The sequence below is a fragment of the Octopus bimaculoides genome, chromosome 7, assembly GCF_046866305.1.
Source record: "Octopus bimaculoides isolate indiv1 chromosome 7, ASM4686630v1, whole genome shotgun sequence".
Lineage (NCBI taxonomy): Eukaryota > Metazoa > Mollusca > Cephalopoda > Octopoda > Octopodidae > Octopus > Octopus bimaculoides.
In genome coordinates, this window is record NC_142934.1 from 89,378,318 (window position 1) to 89,405,064 (window position 26,747).

General features: G+C 35.1%; 1 protein-coding gene across 6 annotated transcripts in view; it reads right to left on the reverse strand.

Annotated features, from left to right (window-relative positions):
* Positions 1-26,747, reverse strand: part of LOC106880977 (uncharacterized) — a 169,550-nt gene that overhangs the window by 92,252 nt on the left and 50,551 nt on the right. For all 6 annotated transcript variants that reach the window (XM_089355598.1, XM_089355602.1, XM_089355600.1 and 3 more), the window contains one exon: positions 3,721-3,798. In XM_089355598.1, coding sequence (XP_089211724.1) covers positions 3,721-3,798 — 78 coding nt within the window. Of the gene's footprint in view, positions 1-3,720; positions 3,799-26,747 lie in introns of those variants that run through there.

Here is a 26,747-nt window from a genome sequence, read left to right on the forward strand (position 1 = left end):
TATATATATATATATATATATATATATATATATATATATATATATATATATATATATATATATATATATATATATATATATTATATATATATATATATATATATATATATATATATATATATATAATATATATATATATATATACTATATATATATATATATATATATATATATATATATATATATATATATATATATATATATATATATATATATATATATATATATATATATATATATATATATATATATATATATATATATATATATATATATATATATATATATATATATATATATATATATCAGAGTAAGCACATAAATGTGAAACAAGGTGGAAAAAATAGTACTCGAGTACCAAAGGTAGAGTAATATGCTTTATTATTAAAGCTGCAAGAACATCACAAAAACTGTTACTCAGAGTTTCATGTTCCCATTCGTCGGATAGAATTCTCAACCAAAACTGTCTGAGAAATGGGAACATGAAACTGAGTAACAGTTTTTGTGAGGTTTTTGCAGCTTTATTAATAAAGTGTGTGTGTGTGTGTGTGTGTGTGTGATCATCATCATTATTTAACGTCTGTTTTCCATGCTGGCATGGGTTGGACTGGGGTCTGGGAAGCCAGGATGCTGCGCCAGCCCCAATCTGATCTGGCAGTGTTTTTACAGCTGGATGCCCTTCCCAATGCCAACCACTCCAAGAATGTAGTGAGTGCTTTATACGTGCCACCAGCACAGGGGCCAGAGAAATTGGCATTAGGAAGGGCATCCACCTGTAGAAACTTTGCCAGATCGCATTGGAGCCTGGTGCAGCCTCCTGGCTTGCCAGTCTTCAGTCAAACCATCCAACCCATGCCAGCATGGAAAGCGGATATCTAAACAATGATGATGATGTATATATATATATATATATATATATATATATATATATATATATATATATATATCATCATCATCATCATCATCATCGTTTAACGTCCGCTTTCCATGCTAGCATGGGTTGGACGATTTGACTGAGGACTGGTGCAACCGGATGGCTACACCAGGCTCCAATCTAATTTGGCAGAGTTTCTACAGCTGGATGCCCTTCCTAACGCCAACTACTCAGAGAGTGTAGTGGGTGCTTTTACGTGTCACCCGCACGAAAACGGCCACGCTCGAAATGGTGCCTTTTATGTGCCATATATATATATATATATATATATATATATATATACATACATATAACAACTCTTGATTTTAGGAAACCCAAGTTTATTTTTGTGGTATGAATCTTTATACTATTCACACACAGTTGCACTAACGTATTTAAAGTAGCAAATAATTCTAAATTACAGCATTACAAATCATTAACATCACATAGCCACAGAGACTTACAATAATGAAACATAATAAATAGACCTTAAGTGATGAAATATCCAAACAGTTCCTAAATAACTTGATATTTAAGTGGGTGGTGGAATGGTTTCGTCTTATAATAAAAAAAAAACGTGTTTAATAAATTCAAGAATTTGAGAGTGGAAAGGATATAGCTGAAAGTATATAAATATTAAAGCACAGGTTTACATTTTTTTTTAGACTTCTAACCTTTTTATATATATTATGAAGCATTGCTGAATTCTTGGTTAAGATTCCAGGTTATGACTCAACAATCTTAGATATTACTATTACATTAAGATCCTTGAAAATTGAAATACAATATTTTTAAGCACACAATATTCCATTTTTATGTATTTGGTTTGCCAGTTTCTTGATGTGAATTCCTGATTTGAAACATTTTGTTGTATCTTGGGAGGGTCTTTATGCCAATAATGAACACACATTGGTTCTGTTTCACTTCTTTTATAATTATCAATCAATTCATTAACATTTAAGCAATTAAAAATAATAAACTTATTAACTAATTAATTGTTTAATTAATCAATCAGTTAAGTTTATTAAAGACCTTTCATCATTGATTAGATCACAAATGATAATGAATGGACTTTAACAAACCTAGGTGATTGATTGACTGACCAAATGATTAATTAAAAAATCAGTTAATTGGTTAAATGGTTAACCAATTGACAAAAATAAAGTGAAATTGAATCAGCTCGTGTGTTTATTATTGGCATACTGTGTGGTAAGAAGTTTGCTTCTCAACTACATGGTTCCGGGTTCAGTCCCACTGCATAACATCTTGGACAAGTGTCTTCTAATATAGCCACGAGCCAACCAAAGCCTTGTGAGTGGATTTGGTACACAGAAACTGAAAGAAGTCGCGAGCTGGCAAAAATGTTAGCACGCCGGGAGAAATGCCTGGCGGTATTTCATCTGGCGTTATGTTCTGAGTTCAAATTCCGCCAAGGTCAACTTTGCCTTTCATCCTTTCGGGGTCGATAAACTAAGTACCAGTTACGCAATCTCTTTGACTGTCCTTGTTTGTCCCCTCTATGTTTAGCCCCTTGTGGGCAATAAAGAAATAAGAAACTGAAAGAAGCCCCTCTGTGTGTGTGTGTGTGTGTGTGTGTCTCCCCACCGCTACTGGACAACTGGTGTTGAGGTGTTTATGTCTCCATAACTTAGCAGTTCGGCAACAGAGACCAATAGAATAAGTACTCAGCTTAAAAAAAAAAGTACTGGGATCGATTCGTTTAACTAAAATTCTTCTAGTCAGTGCCCCAGAATGGCCAGTCTTATGAACAAAACAAGTAAAAGATAAGAGATACTAACCCTCCTGAAATATAACAAAATATTTTAATACACCTTATTAGGCCTTATGGCTAAGGAAACTGGAATTGAAGGAAGGCTGGAATCTAGAGGTGTCACACAGGCTCACTAGTGTGGGAATACACCCTACCGTCATGTGAACCAGTGACCATGCCAAAGGGTTAAATAGGCCCTGTGCCTCATAGGTAAGCTTGGGAGAGCAGGAGACAAGCAGAGGTAAATTGTAAATAAACTGGCAGAAAGCAGCAAGGAAACCACTGCTGTAGCTGTCTCCGCAAAATTATAGATCTTCATATTTTGGCATATTCTGCAGGCATTAGAGAGAGGGAAGGAGAGGTTCTGTTAAATTTATTGGTAAAATAGAATCAAGAAAATTCAGCATTGGTTTAACTTCAGAAATGCATTGGTGGCATGAAGGAAAAACGGAATGAGAAAACATTCGATATAGAAATTAACTGAGAATATCAAATTTTGAAAATGTATTTTTGAAGTTCTTTTGATAGACACTAGAAAAACTCAAATTCCTTCTGAGTTTCCAATTAAGATTTTTGTAGGTGTAACAAGTGAGGGGTTAAGGGAAATTGTCCTGCACAAAACGTTAATAGGAGTGTGGTACGAAACATAAGCAAAATATAATTCCTTCTTATATATCCAGGGTTATTGGTGAATTTTATACAGAATTTATTATTATAAAGAAGTATACAAAATTAAAAGTTTCAGTGTATGTTATCTAAACTTTAGTGCCTTCCATTTCTTTAATTATAACCTAAACATGGAAAACAGCAATCTTTTTTTTTTTTTTTATAAATAACTATTATTACGACTTGATAATGAATACATCGACAGTGTTTTGCAATGTTATGAAGTATATAATCTTAGCAAGTGAAAAGGCAGCGTTGGGGTAAGAGGGAATATAACTTCAATATTGTTTCTTTCACAAAGGAAACAATAACAATTGAAAAAGAAATTCACAAATAAATGTTCATTTGTATTATTAAGTCTTTTATTTACCTTTGAGTGGAGTCATTAAACGGGGGAGCTGTACGTCTGGTCAGTGGGTGAATAAATGTAGTCCTCTGTGAATTGTGACTGAAAATAGAGAGAAAAAGTTATTGTACTTTTTGTGTACACAACAGATATCAAAGTTGACACTAAAATAATCCGAGTAGAAAAGTAAGTAAAAACAAACCTGAAATTATAGAGACAGACAGACAGACAGATAAAGATTTTTTTTTTTTTCTGATTAAAATGTTTTGTGCTTTTGGGGTTTTTTTTTTTTTTGTTTTCTTTCCTCTTTTTTCCTGGAGAAACTGTTGTATATGTGTTGCTTTTAAGAAAAAGATTTGAACTTTAAGTGAAAAAAGTAAGCCATAATTCCAGTTTGGTGTACATAAATGTGTTGATAGAGAAGTGTACGAAGCTGTGAGTTACTTGAAACATAGGTAATAATGCGAAAAGTGTTTCTGACAACAGAGAAATGGCAATATCAGAAGAAGGAGAAACATCACTTGGCTGACATTTCTACCAGTATGACATGGCAAACTAGTTTTATTTTTGACACTTTCATTTACTTATTACCAAACACTATAATCTATTTGTTACAAAAACAAAAAAGACAAAAAAAAAATTATTGTATTTATTCATATGTTGCACTATTTTATACCTGATTAACTGGAAAAAACTGGGTAATTTTTCAGATTAACACGTGCACGATCTTCACTAGGGGGTTACGGTTTTAGGGTATTCCGTCCGTAACCGTAACCCTAACCCTAAAAACTAACCCTAACACCCTAGTGAATATCGTGCAGCTGTTAATCTGAAAAATTACCAAAAACTAGGCTACAATTCATACTTGGAGCAAAACTATGAAAAAACTATGAAAAGAAAAAAGTTTGTACCAAGATTTAACACTAAATTAGAGGCATGACTTAACGAGTAAATACAGTGGCTAAAATACTTAATTGCAAACACAAGCAAAGTACTGCTTCATAAAATATAAATTAATTCTTCACATTTATATTCAATGTCAGTTTTTAACATGTGCAAGGATGTTAAATTGAAATCTATCATAATTAAGTTTTTAACAAAAAAAAAAATACAGTTAATCCTATCTCTGAATGTGAAAGTATGTGAAAACATTATTTATTTACCTAAGCGCTAACAATCCATTTTCATCAGAAAATCTTTAGACCCATCTTGAACTATGTGAGGTGTGATGGCAAGTTTAGATAGTCAACACAAGAGTTTTTCCAACTGAATAAAAGCCAAGCCAGACTAAAGATATTTATAGTGCTGTGTTTCCATAACAGTCACAGCCTTGTCATTGTAATAGGAATCTACTCAATGATAAATATAAAATGGATTCAGATGAATGCTCTCATCAAGGAAATAACCTTGTGTTTAGTTAAAAGGTGTTCACAAAAGAATGCCAATACAATATCTGACTCTGGATTTACAAAACTAGGAATATATTACTGACAATGTACATCACTGCATTCAATTTGTATATCAATTATTTTGCTAGTCTTTTCCTAAATTGTGCAATTAGATAAGGCTAGCATTTAGTGTCAGCATTTTCTGGTGTTATTAAGAAGCTTGCTTGGCAACCATATAATTTCAGGTTTTGTATCACTGCATGGCACCTTGAGCAAGTATCTTCTACGACGATCTTGAGCCAACCAATATTTTGTGAATGAATTTGGGAGATAAAAACAGTGTTGAAGCCTCTCTGTGTGTGTGTGTGTGTGTGTGTGTGTGTGTGTGTGTGTGTCTCTCTCTCTCTCTCTCTCACCATTACCCTTGACAACCAGTATTAGTTTCTTTGCGTCCCCTTACCTTAACAGTTTCAGCAGAGGAAATCGATAAAGTGCAAAGATTTAATAAGCAATGGGGTCAATGTGTTTGACTAAAGTGCCCCAGCATGACAAAAATGGGTAAAAGATTTAGTTGACATTAAACTTTGTAAATTAATTAATAACACTAATAATAATTTACTTTTCAGCATGGGTACTCATTTATATGTAAATATCACCATAAAAAAAATTAGGGAAATAAAATATAATTAAGCAATTTTATTAATTAAAAACAAAATATATGCAATCAAATTAGCCAAGCTATTATTTTTGGATGAGGAACAAGTCATTAAAAAGTGATATATTGTGCAAATACAAAGTGAATAAATACACCTCAGTAGTCTTATCTGATAAGCTTTAAACTTTGCGACAGAAATGTATAATTATTGAATAAAAGGATTTAGTTTGAAGAATAAATGGATCTTGTTCAAAACGGGGGCGCCAGTTTTCATTTATGTTTTATGTAGTGTTTTTGGTACCGAAAGACTTTCAAACTTCGTATACTTATCTATTTTGTGTTATAGAACAGGAAAACATTTTTGTATTCGAATTTATTTCATGTAAAAAATTGTCTTATTTCGATAATTTCTACTAATCACTGACGTCTATTCAGTTGAAAACAGTTAGCGCGGTAACGGTGTATATCGTATTAATCCCCTAACCCTAACTAGACTGTTAACCCTAACCCTAACTCTAGAATCCGAACTCTAAAATTGTTACACACATAGATACGCACAGCGTAATTTATTATATAAACAATATATGCGTATAAATTACGATTAAACCGGATGAAATATGTCACAGGGAATAACATTTTTATGACCGCCCAGCAGTAACTCTATTCAGCTGAATAGACGTCAGTGATTGGTTGAAATTACAGAAATACGACAACTTTAACATGGAATAACTTGCGATGTACGTTTTTTTGTTAAGAAGACTAAGAGTAAAAGATGTTTTATATGACACATTCTACCAGTGTCCCAAGTTTCAAAGTGTTTCGTTAGTGTTTCGTTAAGAAAATACTGGTGCCCCCGTTTTGAACTAGATCCGAATAAATTACAGTTTGATTCAATAAAAATCGAAATTAATTTATTCCCAAAAATATGCATGGAGGTGGTTAAATGCTATTTAGTATAATTTTCTTCATTAAAGTTAATTGCCAACAATTAGACCAAATATCCAATTAATTCAAAACTGTTCACGTGTTAATCAACATTTTAGTTTAAAATAACTAAATATTTTAACGTTTATTTGATATTATTCACAAAATAGTTAAATTGTAATAACTACGCATCAATTTCTAGTAATCTTTTTCCTTTCTGTTAAGTGAATGTTGTCTAGTGTTTGGAAAGGTCCTTGTTCATATGGTTAACAGACCAATCTTGTAATAATTGTTACATGGCTTACTTAAGGACCACCAGATCACAGAACAAGGGAACCTGGAGAAAGGCTTTCTCCTAATCATCATCATCATTGTTTAATGTCTGCCTTCCATGCTAGCATGGGTTGGACGATTTGACTGAGGACTGGCGAACCAGATGGCTACACCAACCTCCAATCTGATTTGGCAGAGTTTCTACAGCTGGATGCCCTTCCTAACGCCAACCATTCAGAGAGTGTAGTGGGTGCTTTTACGTGCCACCAGCACGAAGGCTAGTCAGGCAGTACTGGCAACAGCCACGCTCAAAATGGTGATCGATGAATGTAAAGTACAGTGGCTTACTTTTAATAAGATGCTTTTCTTGAAATTGTCTTACTAGGAAGATAACATCAGTAGTATTTCTCGCTGGTACAAAACCAAACTGCATCTCATCTAATCCAATTCTCCTAATTAATTGAGTAGATAACTCTCTCCATAACTTTTGTAACCTAGTCCAGCAGTTTGATACCCGGTGACTTTACCCTGCATTATGGAGTGAATTAACTCAAACATTTGGCAGAGAATCAGCTGTAACAATTACAATTAGCCCATCCCACTTGGCTATGCATTAAAGAAATGCAGCAGTATGTTTAACAAAAAAATAATTTTATACTTTATTAAAAGTCAATTCATAAGAAACTAAAATAAAATTGATTGCTTACAAATAAAACTTACATTTCTTTTTTTTTTAAATACAATACATTTCTAAAGATAACAGAATGAAAGCTTTCAAGAGTACATTTATTTACATACTTCACAGGTAAGAATGACTTACAGTCACAGACAGTAAAAATAGATTTATTTATATATTTTCTGATACAATTTTAAAAATAAGTTCTATGACCTGATATATGAATTTCTAAAGCATTTTGTATTGGAAGTTTATAGCTAATAGCAAAGTGGTTGATATATCTATAACACTGAAAACCAGTTTCCTTTACATGCCATGGTCATGTGGTTTCTTTTGCTTTTTGATACAAAGATATATATTTTAATGTTTATACATATTCCTTATTACTTTATATTTAATACTGGAAATGACATTTTCTATGACCTTAATCTTAAAAGTAGAAGAATTAAACTATTATTATATCTAAGTTTTCAGCTAAGTTGAAATCATCATCACCATTTAACATACACTTTTCCATGCTTATAGAGGTTGGACAGAGTTTATTGAAGTAAATTTCTACAACTGGATGCCCTTCCTGTCACCAATCCTTACTGGTTTCCAAGTAAATTAGTGTTTTGCCATGGCTAGATATGATTTCACAGAATATTGATAATGAATGACACTACTTGTACGACAGCGATATGCATTTACAACTGCCATGAGGTATCAAGACAAGATGACACAAACACACATACATATATAAAATTGGCTTTTTTTCAGTTTCTATCAACCAAATCCTGTCAGAAGACTGATTATAATGCAGTTAACTGAAAAATCTGAAATAATACAACACGAAAATGAACTTTAAGATATAAGATAAACCAAGTAATCAAATCTATGTTCACTGGTATTTTCCTTCTATGTGCCGTAGTGGTCAATGCCAGTGCCGCCTGACTAGCACCCATGTCAGTGGCACGTGAAAAGTACCATTCGAGCATGGTCAATGCCAGTGCTGCCTGAGTGGCTCTCATGCCAGTGGTACGTAAAAAGCACCATTCAAGCATGGTCGATGCCAGTGCCGCCTGACTGGCCCTCGTGCCCGTGGCATGTAAAAAGCACCCACTACATTCTCGGAGTGTTTGGCATTAGGAAGGGCATCCAGCTGTAGAAACCTTGCCAAATCAGTTTGGAGTCTGGTGCAGCCTCCTGGCTTGCCAGTCCTCAGTCAAACCGTCCAACCCATGCCAGCATGGAAAGCAGAAGTTAAACGATGCTGTATACATTCTTCATTCTTCTCATTTTGAAAAGACAGCATTATTTCAATTCCTCGTTACAACCACTTCCCTGAAATTGTTATTAAAACACATTAAAAATATTCAAATTTCTTTTACTTGCACTTCCATAAACCGAAGAATTAATGAAAAGAATTACTAAAAAGGTAATGAATTTCTTGAAAATTTTTCTAATATTATAAATTACATTTCAGCAATTTAAGAATTTCATACAGCATTTATGCCAATAGTTTATAACCATCAATATTACAGAAAATATGAATATTTCAAATTATAGTAAACTCCTTATTAGATATTTAATTAATTGGAACTCTCACAAAACCAGCACCCAGGAAGAAAAAAAGAAAAAAGAAAACGTGTTGTTAATTAGAGTTTAGAAAAATATGCTAATTTGTGTTAATTGATTGTCATTAAAAGACAAAGTTTCTATTGTGTCTAAAATGGATTGTTCCTTCCCAAAAAACAGTTTTTTTAATTTTGCTGCATTTACAGAATCTGTATTTCATTAGGTTAATAAAACTTATTTGTTATTTAAATTAAACTTTTATTTCTTCCTATTTCCTTCATTTCTACAGTATCCAGAATATCAATGATAACACCTGATTGATGTATCATCATTAATAGGCCTGGCTGTGTGGTAAGAAGTTTACCTCCTGACTGAAGATGGCACTGAAGCATCACCACAGACCAATGACTGAAACCAATAAAAGAATAGAGAGAAAGGATGGAAAATGAAAAGCAATTAGTAGTCTATTAACACCATACACTTAGAAGAAGCTTTATACCCACCCCACCAGTACAACACTTACGAACCTATGTTCTTATGTGTGTATTTTTTTAATAGATTTAATAAGAAAAGGGCAGGCAATATCCACGACCCTTTCAAGGACCTCTAAGATTGGTCAGGGAAGGGTAGATGGTTATCTGTATGCAGGAAACCTGGCTCAAATGCTGGCAATGGAGTAGATTCCATTGGTGGCACCAAAGAGCCAGATTGTACTGTAAAAACTAGTATACCAACAGGGATAGTTATTCATATGAGATTCCACACAGTTTCTGATTATCAATTTTATTCACAAGGCTTTTGTCAGCCTGAGGCTATAAGAGACATTTATTCAAGGCTTCATACAATGGAATTGAAACCAAAACCATGTAGTTGTGAAGTAAAATTCTGAAGCATACAACTATGTCTGAGAAAAAGAAAGTAAAAAAAAAAAAGTGCTTAACCTACAGCTTTAAATTACAATCAGATTGGATTCAAAAGAGTTGCTAATAATCAAGATATTATTACCCACAAGGTTCAGTCTTTGTTGTAATGTGATAGCTTCCGTGTATCAGTTGCCCTGAGACATATGCCAAGAGAACTCAAGCTCCTTGTAGGGCCTACCATGCTGGATAGGCCAAAAGATAGAGACCAGATATGGACCATCTCTTCCCAGAGGTCTAAACAGATTTGTGTAGGGCAAACAGACCTGCCTAGAAAAACCAACAAGCCCAGGGAGAAGGCCTAAAAGGCAACTCAGCACCGAGAACAGTCATTGATGGGCCAATGCTCCATAGGGAAAGAAAGGTTTAAGAAAGATGCTATTATGATTATTAATCTCAAAGAATTAGAACAAGAGTTTTTTTTTCATGCTGATTTTATTGATTAGACATAAAGTCTGTTTTATAAAAGACAGCTATAAACCAAATTGATACATTTACAGATATTTGTTTTATTGATACCAAAGGGATAGAAATCAAAACAAACCCTAATGGTTCACTTAACCTCAGATTGTTTCATATAATAACAGTTATTGCTTTTCCATATAATTTTCATTTCATTTATTTATTTATTTTATATTACTTTTTGTGAACTCTAATGTCATTGGTTACAGATTTCTGACAGGCTAATTACTGGTTCACTAAATTTACAACTGTCAGAGTGGCAAGGGAGTATTTGTGAAATTAAAGTCAAATATATAACACCAAAGGGCAATTTTTGTTGGAAAGCACTGGTTGATAGATTTTCTTGCCAATTCTTACATCTTTCACCAATATACATCAGTAAGGAACACACACACACACACACACACACACACACACACAATTTCTGTTTCAAACAAGGTGCAGATGCAGCCGTGTGGTTAAGAAGTTTCTAATATAGCCCTGAGTCAACCAAAGCCTTGAAAGTGGATATGGTAGATGGAAACTGAAGGAAGCCTGTGTGTGTGTGTGTGTGTGTGTGTGTGTGTGTGTGTGTGTGTGTGTGTGTGTGTGTGTGTGTGTGTGTGTGTGTGTGTGTGTGTGCGTGTGCGTGTGTGTGCATCCGTCCGTCCTTGTCTTGACATTGCATGATTGTTGTGAATGAATGTCCTGTCCAATATTCTGCATAAACATGTCTGGTCATGTTGGGGAAATACTAGCTTGCTTGGAAACAAGGGCTGGCAGCAGGAAGAACATCCAGCTGTACAAAATCTGCCTCAATAAACCATCTGACCCATGCAAGCTTGGAAAAGTGGATATCAAAATGATGATGGTAATGATGATGATGACCATAATGGTAAAGGCAATAGTAGAAGACACTTGCCCAAGAGCCATACAATGAGGTGAAATTTGGAATCACATGGTTTTGAAGAAAATTTCTTCATGTTACCATGTCTGCAAGGAGAGGCAGCATAGTCAACAAATTTTGTAATGGTAAGCACGAAGAACCTCCTTAAAATGTTGGCACTTAATATCAAGTTCTTTTACAAGAATAAATTTCAATCGAGCCTCTATTGAGGCAATGACCAAGACCTTTGGCATTATGTCGAGCTTAAGAAGAAGAAGACCGATCAAGCTGAGCAAAAGTCACACAAATGGCACCCGTGCCGGTGACATGTGAAAGCACCTGTTACACTCTCAGAGTGGTTGGCATTAGGAGGGGCATCCAGCCATAGAAAACCATGCCAAACCAGACTGGATCTTGGTACAGCCTTCCAGCATGCTAGCCCAGTCAAACCATCCAACCCATGCCAGCATGGACAACAGACGTTAAATGATTATGGTGATAAACAGTTTTATGCTGAAGAAATCAGGGTCTGGATTTCTAAAATATGGTCGAGTAAAGCATGGCTCTGTGGAGGCACAGGCATAACTGAATGGCTAAGAAGCTTGCTTTGCAACCACATGGTCTCAGGTTCTGCCCTACTGCATGGCACTTCAGGCAAATGTCTTCTACAATAACCCCAGGCCATCCAAAGCCTTCTGAGCGAATTTGGCAGATAGAAACTGTGTGGAAGCAAGTGTGTGTGAGTGTGTATGCATGTGTGCATGCACATTTATGCGTGCGTATGCGTGTATGCTCACCACTACTTGACAACCAATGTTGGTTTGTTTACATTCCCATAACTTAGTAGTTCAGCAAAAGTAACTGTTAGAATAAGCACCAGTCTCAAAAATAAGTACCGGGGTCAATTCCTTCATCTGAAACCTTCAAGGAAGTGCCCCAGCATGGCCATAGGCCAATGACAAAAAAGAAAAACTGAAATCATAAGACCTCACTTGATACTTTCTAATCATTTTTAATGGTTCCATTTGGTGGGAGAGCAGCCCTCAGCCTTTTTCTCCCTGGTGGAGAAGAAGGGACATCTTATAGATCATCCTCAGATTGAACACTGAATCTAAGGCTTCGATGAAGTGGACTCCACTGAAAAAACCCAACCACTAGGTGGCAGTGAGAAGAGAAATAAGTCTACTGTCCAAGTGACAAAAAAAAACCCCTTTTTTTTTTTAATCATTTGCCTATCCAAAACATTTTCAAAAGTTTGTCCAGTTTGTCCAGTAGACATTCAGGCTTTTGGTCAGCCCTTCTTTCACCCATGTCTGTGTAATATAAAGCTTTCTTTTCATAAGTCACAAGTTACTCTGACAGTTGTAAAAAGAAAATTAGGAATGTGTATCATATACAATGCATGGACACTAGCAAAATATGTCCTGTGCATCAGTGCTACTCAAAGTGGTAGTCTACAGACCAGCACTGGTCCACAAGCCATCAGCTGCCATTATGTGGCAAGTTTTCAGAAAGGAAAGAAACATAAAATGCTTATGTAATATTGTATTATTTGTTTACAAAATAAATATAAGATAAAAAAAATTGTCAACTTTTATTACACTCTTTATACTCTTTTACTCTTTTACTTGTTTCAGTCATTTGACTGCAGCCATGCTGGAGCACCGCCATTAGTCGAGCAAATCGACCCCAGGACTTATTCTTTGTAAGCCTAGTACTTATTCTATCGGTCTCTTTTGCTGAACTGCTATGTTACGGGGACGTAAACACACCAGCATCAGTTGTCAAGCAATGGTGAGGGGACAAACACACACACACACACATATATATATATATATATATATATATATATATATATATAACAATAATAAATGAGTATATGCATATATACGTACAGGTATGTGCATACCTACGTCTACCTGTATATATAGGTGCATATCTGGGTACAGGACATTGCAAACAAAACGTAGACAAGAAAATAATAAAAACCAGAGTACAGAAAACACACAAGCCACATAGAGAACATTTTCCTTCATCATATATATATATATGTGTGTACATATATACGATGGGCTTCTTTCAGTTTCCGCCTACCAAATCCACTCACAAGGCTTTGGTCGGCCCGAGGCTATAGTAGAAGACACTTTCCCAAGGTGTCACGCAGTGGGACTGAACCCAGAACCATGTGGTTGGTAAGCAAGCTACTTACCACACAGCCACTCCTGTGCCTATATTATATATATTGTTTCCACTATAAATTAATATTACTAAGAAATATTACCGGTCCCTGGCACATTGGAAGAAAAAAAAACTGCTGGTATGCCACGTCAGGTAGTTTGAGAAACACTGCTGTACATCACATGTGACACACAGAACAGGCATCTTTTCAATTAATACAAAAAAGTAAAAAATACACTTACTGTTATAAAGGTTGTTATGATACAGTATACACATTGTTTAGTGTTATGACTGAACTTACAAGAGGGTGACATAACCTAATTTGAATCCTATTAAAATCTGACAAAACTATAACTTTGGTGGATAAATAGCATCTGTGTCATCAACAAAAGTATAATATGTCAGGTGTGTTAACTTGATATTTTATGTCTGAGCAACTGATTGGCTAATCTCCTTCATATACAACTAGTCAAATGGAATTATTCAACAATAATCAATTGGATCTTGATGTTAAAAGGAAACTGTTAAAGACATTTACCAGAAAACAGAATGATTTCAATAGTAAAAGCGCTAACAAATGCTCTGACCTATGCAAGCATGGAAAAGTGTCTGTTAAAACAATGATTTTTATATATAGCTGGTGTGTGAGTGTATGTATATATATTTTAAGGTTTGTCATAAGACGAGGTATACATTGGTTATTGCTGTACATACCTATAGGATTTCACAAGAAATCAGAATCCTGTCAAAATTCAACAAAACAATTTCTACATCTATACATATACCTCTCTCTCTCTCTCTCTCTCTCTCTCTCTCTCTCTCTCTCTCTCTCTCTCTCTCTCTCTCTCTCTCTCTCTCTCTCTCTCTCTATATATATATATATATATATATATATATATATATATATATATTGTTAAACAGGACAGTAAACATTAAGGCAAGGCAAACATCTCAAGTTGTCTTGTTTAACAATTATATATCCGCTGCATTGGAAATCTGCAATTGCTCCATAACAACCATCTCGGCTATAACCTTGGAGCCCTAGTAATCCGTTACAGCACTTACCTAGTGTACATAATAGTTTAGATCACCTGTGAACTAAACCCCCATACTTTGTGTGTGTGTGTGTGTGTGTGTGTGTGTGTGTGTGTGTGTGTGTGTGTGTATCTATATATATGCGTGTGTGTGTGTGTGTGTGTGTGTGTGAGAGAGAGAGAGTATATATACACACACACACACACACACACACACACAAGGTGCAGAGTGCTGGTATGCATGTGCTTATATTTATATATATATATATATATATATATATATAAATATATATTATATATGTATACACACACACACACACACTAGATAGAAATGTGTGTAGAGAGAGAGTGAGAGAGGGCAGGAGGACATTTGCCCAAGGTGTTCTGTGGTAGAATGAAATTCAGAGCTGTCAGGTCACAACATTTTTAAGTACATCAACATACCGCTGTTATTCTATAAATATAACTTCCAATCAGCCATAATTGACCACACCAGTGACCAAAAACACTCCAAACATGGCCACTCCATCTTTTATCGAGAATTAACATTATCCACCAAGTCCTGACCATTTTAAAAAGCAGGTTTTAATGTGCAAAAGATTTGGCATCAACCACCTGGGCCCAAGTCTCCCTGCTCTAATCATGCACACCTATAAGCAGAGGCATTCCAACTGAGACCATCCCATCTTTTTAGTGTACTTTTTATTTAAGATGGTAGGGTCCAGTTTGAAGAAATTTGACAGCTATTTCTAACAGGTTAAGTAACCCTACAGAGAATCTCTCTACATATTTAACACAAGTACTCCTGCTGTATCTTATATGAACAAGCACTCTATCTTAATCTTTCACTCATTACTTACACACTCTCTCTCTCTCTCTCTCTCTCTCTCTCTCTCTCTCATCACCTTCCATATTTTAATATTTCATCCACCACTTCTATCTGATTTTAGCAACCAGTTTCAAAACAAATCAATATTTTAGAATGTAGACATGTGTGCATGTATTTACATGTGTATGTATTTCTATGCATGTGTATCTGAATGTGGAAAAGCATGTAAGGGAGTGCATCTGTGTGCCTGTCAATATGTGTGGTTGTGTAGTTATGTTTACGCATGTACATAACTGCGTGCACATATATACAAGTCTCTGTGTGTGTGTATATGTGTGTGTATATATATATATATGTATATATATATATATATATATATATATATATATATATATATATATATATATATATAGTTATATTTATATAGTTATATAGAAAGAGAGGAATATGTACGTATGGACTTATATGTATATGTAAATATGTATCCCAATGTGGTATACACACACACACACACTTAAATGCTTCAGTAAGAATATTTCTACAATGCGGATAGGGCTGCGTGCTTCTGTATTCATTAACAGAATCACAAAGGACCTCAGAGACAAATATATTTTCTTCATTTAGAATAAGGATACTACCAAAACTGGACTTGTGGGGTGCGATTGTAAGCCATCAGTTGAAATTTCAGTCAATATATCTACTTATCTCTTCTGATTAATATCTCACGGCTAACGTACCAAAATAAAACAAACTGTAAATTATAGATTTTATTTATTTCAGAGTTATATAGACAAAGGTCTGTGTAATACTAAAATGTTACTCAAGCTCTCAGTTTCATTTTATCCATTTAGAATATGTAAATATATAGGTACAAACATGGCTGTGTGGTTGAAGTGCTTGCTTTGTAATCATGTGGTTTTGAGTTCATTTCCACTATATGGGGCCTAAGACCCTCTGCTTCAGCCAGTCGGCGCCTTTAGAGTGAAATTGGTTGATGGAAACTGCATGCATGTGAAAGAGATAGTGTGTGTGAGAGAGAGAGAGAGAGAGACCTCTATTTGGCAGTTAGTGTTGATTTGTTTATGTCCCCATAAACCTAGCAGTTCAGCAAAAGAAACCAACAGAATAAGTATCAGCCAAAAAAAAAAAAAAAAAAAAAGAATAGTACTAGAGTTGTTTAGTTCAACTAAAATCCGCTCAAGGCAGTGCCCCAGCATGGCCACAGTTCAATGACTGAAACAAGTAAAAGCTAAATCACTGTTTTCTTTTTCTAAATAGGAAATTCAAAACAATGTTTCCGGAATGTACTACCAACAGGAATACCAATGAGGGTACCTTTATAGAGAACAATCAAGTCACTCAACCTGCAAGAAACAGTAGCCCAATCTCCCTGAAATTATACTCTACCATTTAAAAAACAAAAAATAGGGGCTGTTTTGGTAAGGCTTCTGTGGCTTCTATGCCCTTCCGAACACCAACCACTATGCAGTGTCCTGAGTGCCTATTTTCTTTGCCTGGCACAGTGTGATACAGTGTGACAAAGCCTTGACACTCAAGTTACAGGAATAATGGTTACCCACTTTGAGTGGATGAATTTTGTGTGTACAATTATCAGTATTGAAATAATAAGCAGCTATCAAAGAATAGGAGCAACACAAATTTCATTTACCCACCAGTTAATAACAGTTAACTCTGGGATCAAAATTATATTCATTCTTAATAAATCAAAAGACCCAGTGAGAACAATATGAGGAAGCATAAATATATAAATTTCAATTAATTTGGTGGCCACATTTCCTGCTGGAATAAGTAAATCCTATAAAATGAAAGAAATAAATCAATACAATTTATAGAGCATGAAGATAAAAGATTTACTTCAGTAAAGACAGAACAAGCTATCAACTGATTCTCTCAAGAAAAATGCTAAGAAAAGAATTATCTGTATAAATGAATAGCAATTTACATAAAAATATAAATATAGGCACAGGTGTGGCTGTGGGGTAAGAAGCTTGCTTCCCAACCACGAGGTTCTGGGTTCAGTCCAACTGCGTGGCACCTAGGGCCGACCAAAGCCTTGTGAGCGGATTTGGTAGACGGAAACTGAAAGAAGTCCATCATATGTGTGTGTGTTTGTGTGTGTGTGTGTGTGCTTGTGTGTGTGTGTGTGTTTGCGTGTGTGTGTGTGTTTGTCCCCCCACCATCGCTGTGTTTACATCCCCAAAACTTAGTGGTTTGGCAAAAGAGACCGATAGAATAAGTACTAGACTTACAAAGCATAAGTCCTGGGATCAACTTCTTTGACTAAAAGGTAGTGCTCCAGCATGGCCACAATCAAAATGACTGTAACAAGTATCAGATTAAAAGAATATGAAGCAAACTGAATATTTAAAACTGTTTAACCCTTTTGGCACCAACCTGCCTGAGACTACACTTAGGATTAGAATACAGGCTTTTCGTGGGTTTCAAAGCAGTGATTCTCAACCACTTTTCTGCCCAGGGACCCTTTTTGATTCTTACTTTACTTTACTGGTCCCTCGTAGCTATTTTGTGTATAAAAAAAATCCTACTGTATTCTTATATTATTAGGGATTATGTAGAAAAAAAAAAAAAATCTTAAGATATTTTGTGTATTGCAGAATTATAACCAATTTATGGCCCATAAATTTTAACAAAATCTTATATGGAGCCCTAAGGATCGGTCGTGTAGGCCCCAGTTGAGAACCACTGGCTTAAACTAATCCAAATTAAAAGTTTCTATCAAAATTTCATGTAAATTTAAGTTTCAAACACCATCTAAATAATGATTTCAAATGTTTGCCACAAAGCAGCTTGGGGGATGGGCATTAAGCTGATTACATCAACCCCAATGCGTAACGGGTACTTATTTAATCGACCCCGAAAGGGTGAAAGGCAAAGTCGACTTTGGTGGAATTTGAACTCAGAACGTAGCAACAAGTGAAATACTGCTACGCATTTCACCTGGCGTGCTAACAATTCTGCCAGCTCGCCACCTTGGACACCATCTAAATAATGATAAAATTAAATTACTAAATTCTTCGTTATTTTTAAATTTAATTGAAATAAAGGAATACTTCAACAAAATTACAGTAATGAAATGGTTGAAAAAAAATATCATTTAAGGATTCAATTGTTTTTAATGAAAACAAAAGAGAAAAAAACATGAAAGGTTTTGTAGGAGATGAATGTTTTATCAATCAATAGTTTAATTTTAGTTAATTAGTACACAATTAGTATGCAGTTTTTCTGCAATTACTAATTTGCTCAACTAACCTGAGATCTACGAAAATCTTTTGATCTGAATAAAACTGTTATTAGCAATATATAACTAAATGACATTAGCAATATATAATTAATACAATATTTTAGGAACACCTGTTCCTTGACTGATACATAGATTATATATTAATTCTCTGACCTAATTAATGCTTCAATGGGGAGAATAATCGTTTATTTAGTAGTTTCTTCTAGAAACAAGGATTTTCTCTGAATGCTTTACAATATGATACACATGACATCTGGTACTTTAAGCAAGTATGTATCTTTTATTATAGCCCTGGGCTGACAGAAGTCTTGTCAGTGGATTTGGTAGATGAAAATTGAAAGAAGCCCATCATCATTTAATGTCCATTGTCCATGGGTTGGATGGTTTGACCATGGCTGATAAGCTGGAAGGCTGCACCAGACTCCAGTCTGATATGGAATGGTTTCTACGGCTGGATGCTCTTCCTAACGCCAACCTCTCCAAGAGTGTAATGGTTGCTTTTACATGTCACCAGCATGGGTGCCATTTGTGTGACACCCGTTTCTGCCATGACTGCAATTTTATTTGGCTTGATGGGTCAAGCATGACATAATACCTAAGGCCTCGGTCATTCCTCATTGCCTCCATGAGGCTTAAAGCTTGAAAGGTGCTTTTTGCGTGCCACTGGCACAGGTGTCAGTTATGTGACACCAGCATCATATATGCAATGCTGCTGCGTGTACAAGTAGCAGACATTGGAGACAAACACAGACCACAGGCAAATTGGAGCCTGTCAAACTGTCCAACCCATGCCAGCAAGGAACACAGATGTTAAGTGATTATCATGACATCTGAGGAATTTTCAGCTAATTACATGCAAGTGTAATGAACAGGGAATTCAATTAAAACCAACTGAGATACATTCATATGAAGGATACCAATAGATTAGATTTTTTTTTTTTAAAGTACTTTTAGACACTTTTCACTATATTTTATGAGCAGATCTTATTCAAGTCCCGTTAAATCCAACAAAATAATTTCTCCAGGTATAGGTATGTGGTTTCATGTTCAAACCCATTGTGTGGACACTTTGGGCAAGTGTCTTCTACTTCAATCCTAGGATAACTAATGCTTTATAAGTGAAATTAATTGATGGAAACTGTGTGGAAGCCCATTGCACACGTGTTTGTATGTATGTATGTGTGTGTGTGTATATATATATATATATATATATATATTTATATATATATATATATATACACACATACATACATACATAGAGAGAGAGAGAGAGAGAGAGAGAGTGTGAGTGAGTGATGCAAATAAACAGGATTAGAGATATGTATAGACACAAATAACTAAATATATTCAGGAGATAAACATATGTAGAAGCACATAGGTATATATAGACAAATTTACATTGAGAATAAAAAATATGCTTGTGTGTCCCCCTGTCTGTGTCTTTCTCTCTGTCTCTCTGTACACATACATACAGAAAGATAGAGAGAGAGAGAGAGAGAGAGAGAGATTTTTTTAATGCTCAATGTAAATTTATTTATCACATAAGAGTGGCTATAAGAAAATTCCAGGTCAGCTGATATGGAGATCATGATGCAGATAAACATGACTAGGCTTGATATATAAAACACACACACACAATTTTATATATATATATTTTTTTTTTGTTATATTTCTGCTGCTTTTTTCTGCAGATGCCAGACCAGCAGGGGGACGCTGCTGACCTCCCCTGTTCGAAGGTTATAAAGGACACAGGTTTCGTGTGTCACATAGCTAGCTAGAGGCGATGGCTTCTTGGAGCTAATTCACGGCAGCTTTCGTCCTAATTTTGGGACTGCCATGTTGGCTTGGCGATAACTAGTAATTTCCAGTACCGCTGCCGTAGTCTCCTTTAGAGAGACTTAGAAATATTAATAAATATATATATATATATATATATATATATATATATATACATACATAGATGTGTGTGTGTGTGTTTTATATATCAAACCTAATCATGTTTATTTGCATCACAATCTCCATATCAGCTGACCTGGAATTTGGTCCCCAATAAAAATTCCAGAGTCCAAATCGTTTGAGTACGTTTTCTATATTGGGCATTTTTAGCTCTCACCTTTTGACTGTATCTGTATACATATGTGTATGTGTATATATAAATATGTATAGTGTGTGTGCTTATATAGCCCACCACCACTTGACAGCTTGTGTTGGTTTCATTACATCCCTCATAACCTAGCAGTTCATCAAAAGAAAGTGATAGAATAATTACCAGGCTTTAAAAAAGGATTGAAGCCAAAGTGTTTGACTAAATACTTCAAGGCAGTACCGCACTGCATGGCTGCAATCCAATGACTGAAACATGTAAAAGATACCTACACAGGTTGTTAGATGAAACACACTTCCTATTTTCAAAACTCTAAATACCCTAGGGAGTTAATCTACCTGAACACTGGAGTTCCTTAACCATTTTGCGTTTAGATTTCTTTGTCAAATGGAATTCTTACTTATCCTCATTGCTTTGAATTAATCAGGTCGCTTCAATATTTCAATGGGTGTGTTTGTAAATTCTTAGAATGACATTGTAGGGTAGGTGGGAGATGTTGGATATGGTCAGTTTTAACATAAAACCAGTAGATTATTTCAACCAGATTAACCCTTTCGTTACCATCCCTGCTAAAGCTGGCTCTGTAGTACAAATGTCTTGTTTCCCTCAGTTTTGAATTAAAATCTTCCACCAAACCTTAGTCACCATTTATGTTCCTAACATTAACTTAATAATAACTAAGTTATTTTACTAAATTCTTTATTATATTTAAAATTAACGGAAAGAAACAGAGCATCTCAACAGAAATATGGTAACAAAAGGGTTAAAAAATGATTAATTTAACCCTTTTGATACCAACCTGGCTCTGTAGTACAAATGTCTTGTTTTCATAAGTTTTGAATTAAAATCTTCCATCAAACCTTAGTCACAATTTATGTTCCTAACACTAGCTGAATGATAACTAAGTTATTTTATTAAATTCTTTGTTGTATTTAAAAGTAACTGAAAGAAACACAGAACATCTCAAAATAAATACAGTTATGAAAGGGTTAAATGTTAAAAGGTTAAGTGATAAACTAACTATACACTGTTAAAATCATTAAGAAATTCTATTCGGCTCAAAGTGCTAAAATAGATCTCAAGATAGTCGAACTTATTACAAAAGAGCTAATTAAGTAAAATTAAGCAAGTAATTGACAAACATATTTGCTGCAAATTCTTATATATTTTGTTTTTGTCTTTATGAATAATGAAATCCTTAAATTAGTAATATAGGGTAATGTCAATTAGCTGTCAGACGTGATACCAGTTAATTACAGTATAACTTACAGTAAATAAAGCTACTTGTTCAATGCTGCTGGAGAGCTCTCGACAAAATATAGGTGCAGACGTGCTTGAGCAAAACACTTCATTTCTCATTGTCCCAGGCCACCCACCTGTAAATGAATAACCCTTTTATGTCTTGTTCAGAGGTAATATGATCCCAGTCAGTTACACTCCATGGTAATGATGATGATGGTCTTGACAGGCGGTACTGGCAACAACCACATTCAAAAGGGGTTTTTCATGTGCTACCTGCATGGGAGCCAGTCCAGCGGCATTGGCAACGACCACGCTCAAATGTTTTTTCACATGTCATCAGCACATGTACCAGTAAGGTGACACTGGCAATGATCAAGCTCAAATGGTACTTTTTACATGCTACCGGCATGGGAACCAACCAGCAGCCCCAGCAACGATCACGCTCAGATGGTGCTTTTAACATTCCACTGGCACGAGTGCCAATCAGGCGGCACTGTCATCAGCCATGTCAGCGATTTTGATTTCACTTTCCTCAACAGGTCTTCGCAAGCGATAAAATAAATCCAAGTGTCGCCAAAGAAAAAGAATACATTCAATGAGTTGCAATAAGGAAAAGGATATACGGAATTATGACTGCTGATAATTGATGTTACTAAGATGAAAGAGAACAATCTAGCTTTGCATTCATTTTCTTTGACTCTTGCTTATAAAGTAGAAAATGCACACCAAATACAACTGGCACTCCATCGGTTATGATAATGAGCACTCTAGTAGAGAAGTGAAGATGCAAGTGGCTAAGCACTCCACATGGGGGGGGGGGGGGCGGTGTACAGTTAATGTAGTTCTAAGGGAGGTTGACCAGAATGTGACAAGACTAGCCCTTTGAAACACATGTATATTTGCCAGCTGAGTGAACTGGGGCAATGTGAAATAAAGTACCTTACTCAAGGATACAGTGCACCACCAGGGATCGAACTCATGACCTTATAATCATGAGCCAAATACATCAAGCACTAAGCCACGCACCTTCTAAGGATATATAATGTACAGTATACACCGACAGAAATTATAATACAAGGGGTGTATGAAAACTTTTGAGCCTTGAAGTTTTGGACCTTCATCAGAAGTCTTGTACCATGTTTTGTTTTCTTTGAGGTTCAAGACTTTTCTTACTGCCCTCGTAATTAGATAAAAATAGTGAAGTAGATTTTTAAAATATCTAAGCCTAACCCTGATAAAGTAACAGCTAATGAACCTTCAATAAAACCCCAGTGAAAAATTTTTGTAAATATTTTCCTTCATTATTTGTAATTAAGAAAAAAAGGTTAACATTCTTTCCAATAAACCGGATTTTGTCTAAATACCAATTACATGGTTTAAATAAATGGGTTTGTTTTATTTAAGTATCTCAAAAATAGCTCAAATTCACTAAAAATGTAAATATTTTAACTGACATTCAGGTGTGTTTAGTTGAGTCAACTTCTATTTGTAAATAACTTTTGCCGAGATTTTTGTTCAATGATTAATCAAATCTCTTTATATTTTGAGTTTTGTCATCAAGTATTTTAAATATAAGTCAAATTTATGCAAGTTCCAATTCAATACAATCTTTTCCTCTAAAAGAATTCTAATTTTTCCTTTCAAGTTTCCTTTAAAACTTCATCAATTCTTGGACTGGGCAATCCATTGTGCTCTTGAAACACTTCATTTCTCATTGTCCCAGGCCACCCACCTGTAAATGAATAACCCTTTTATGTCTTGTTCAGAGGTAATATGATCCCAGTCAGTTACACTCCATGGTATTGATGATGGTCTTGACAGCATATCTCTTTACTAACTTCGTGTTTGAGTGACCTGCAATTGCGTTGTTTAGTTTCAGGTTTAGTTTCAGGTTAAGCTTGATCTAGCAGGCCTTGCGTTGTTATTTAGTTTGAGGTCAGATTTGAACTAGCAGGCCTCATGCTCTTACTTAGTTTCAGATCAAGCTTGATCTATCAGGCCTTTTGTTGTTCATTAGTTTCAGGTCAGACTTGATCTAGCAGACCTTCAATCAAAATTTCAGTTGTGATCACCTAAGACTTTTGTATATTACTTGTGACATCCTTTTTCCTTTTTAGGACAGCAGGATGTGAAATAAGATTCAGGTCACTCAAACAGAAAGTTAGTAAAGAGATATGCTGTCAAGACCATCATCAATACCATGGAGTGTAACTGACTGGGATCATATTACCTCTGAACAAGACATAAAAGGGTTATTCATTTACAGGTGGGTGGCCTGGGACAATGAGAAATGAAGTGTTTCAAGAGCACAATGGACTGCCCAGTCCAAGAATTGAATCATGATTCACAAGATTGTGAGTGTGGCATCCGAACCACTAGGCTATGCATCTCCCCTGTTAAGACCACTGCCTCTAAAATCCCTTTAGTAAAAGGATTTTTGGCCAGGTTCAACAACAAGATAGTTTTTCAATCAACCAAATAACTAGTTAGTGTAAGTGGCTGAGTATTCCTTGGGCAAAAATTCAACGTAACATGGTTAACCCCTTTCAATTACAAGCACAGTCCTCTAACTGGCTTTCACATGATTTTCATCAACCTAATTTTAATTACAAGCATTGGGATGAGTCAAATCTATGGTAGAAGACACCTGCCCAAGACAAACACAAATCATAGTCATTCCAAAACAATTTATAAAATACAATCTCTTTATTAATGTCCATGTGGGCTAAAGGTGAGTCCTGTTCAAATGTACAAAGACAGGTTATTATCAGTGATAAAAATACTAAGAACATAAATCATTGGAAGTTAATTATCATTCTTTTTCCCCATAGAATACAGTTTGAACATTCAGACAGTCACTATCTTTCCAAATCCTATTGCATTCCTCAAAGGTTGTCTTGGTGGACAAGTTGACCTACCTTTTTTTGGCTGCAAAATTCGGTTTGAAAAATTCAACTTGTATGTCAAAAAATATGGTAATGTCCACCAATGAAAGTTTAATTTTGACTATTAAAAATTGTATTTGCCTTATTCATCAAGTATTTTAGCAAATTCCAATAGAAAAATGTAAGATATATTTCCTATACTTTAAGGAAATATGAATCTTTGCACAAGTGTTTTATAAATTGTATGAGAAGTCTTGTTTGTAAGCAGCTGACTCACTGAGTAAATACTACTCCACTGGAGGGGAAACCACCCACATGTGACAAACCATTGACAAAATGAAAATGTTTACAATGGCAGAAGAATGTGTCTGAGTAACAAAATTATTCAACCATTCATTACTCAAACAAACATGAATCTCAAGATATGTTTCAATTGAATTCACTAAGAAAATATATTTCAATAAAATATATTGTCATAATACTTTTTGTAACCATAAATATATGAGGAAAGCAACTACATCATTGAAAAGTTATGTTGCCAGCATGGAAAGCGGATGTTAAACGATGATGATGACGATAGATTATATCAAAAAGCAAGCCTTTTTTTTCCTTTTTCTTTTCTTTGTTTTGCTTCTACCTTCATCATGCATCAAGTTTACCTAGAGCTTTATTGATTTCTAATTGAGTGTCTATAGGACCCGATATCTCTACAGAACTGCAACCAATAAGAACCAATATATCTCAAGCACATGAGGCATTCATCAATTTCCCAGTGCTGCTGCTGCTTACAATAGCAAATTGTTCTTTTACTGCAAAGCGTTTAATATGAATGCTTCCTTATTTCCAAAATTGGCTTGATTAGCTGGTGTTTATTTGCCTAGAGTTTCAAGTATGAAATAAAGGGGTCATTAAGCTCTCCATGAATTGAACACAAACCCCAGTCTATTCAAGCAACACTCCTAAAGGATCTGTAACATATTCCTCACAAATGAATGAACGATAGGCACAGGTATGGCTGTGTAGTACCTGGTTCCAGGTTCAATCCCACTGCATGGCACCCAGTGTGTGTGTATCCCACACTACTGCTTGACAATCAGTGTTGGTATATTTACAACCCCATAACTTAGTAGTTCGGCAAAGGTGATTGATAGAATAATTACCACACTTAAAAGGAAAAAAAGTACTGAGGTCAATTCATTCAACTAAAAATTCAAGGTGGTGCCCCAGCATGGCCATAGTCTAATGACTGAAACGAGTAAAAGATAAGATGTATAATCTTCTCTACTCTAGGCACAAGACCTGAAATTTCAGGGGAGGGGGCCAGTTGATTAGATCAACCCTAGTACACAACTGGTACTTAATTTATCGACCCTGAAAGGATGAAAGGCAAAGTGGACCTCAGTGAAATTTGAACTCAGAACATAGAGACACACGAAATACCGCTAAGCATTTTGCCCAGCCTGCTAACATTTCTGCCAGCTCGCCACCTTAAGATAAGATACATAATGAAATAATGAAAGTCTCTCACAGTAGAATTGACTGTCAGCTGATAGTCTAATACTATTACAGCTTTCACTTTTAATATCTGTGTACTTATATAAGTGAACGGAACCATGAAGACAAACAAGTGAGGACACCTGAGCGAGTGTTGACAAAATGAACTGCCAAACACCTTGGCTGGTTGTCAATTCAGCCACCTGCATTATAAACACAAGCAAACAAAATGAATAAACATTAAATAAATTTATAGACAAATAAACAAACAGTAGAAGACTT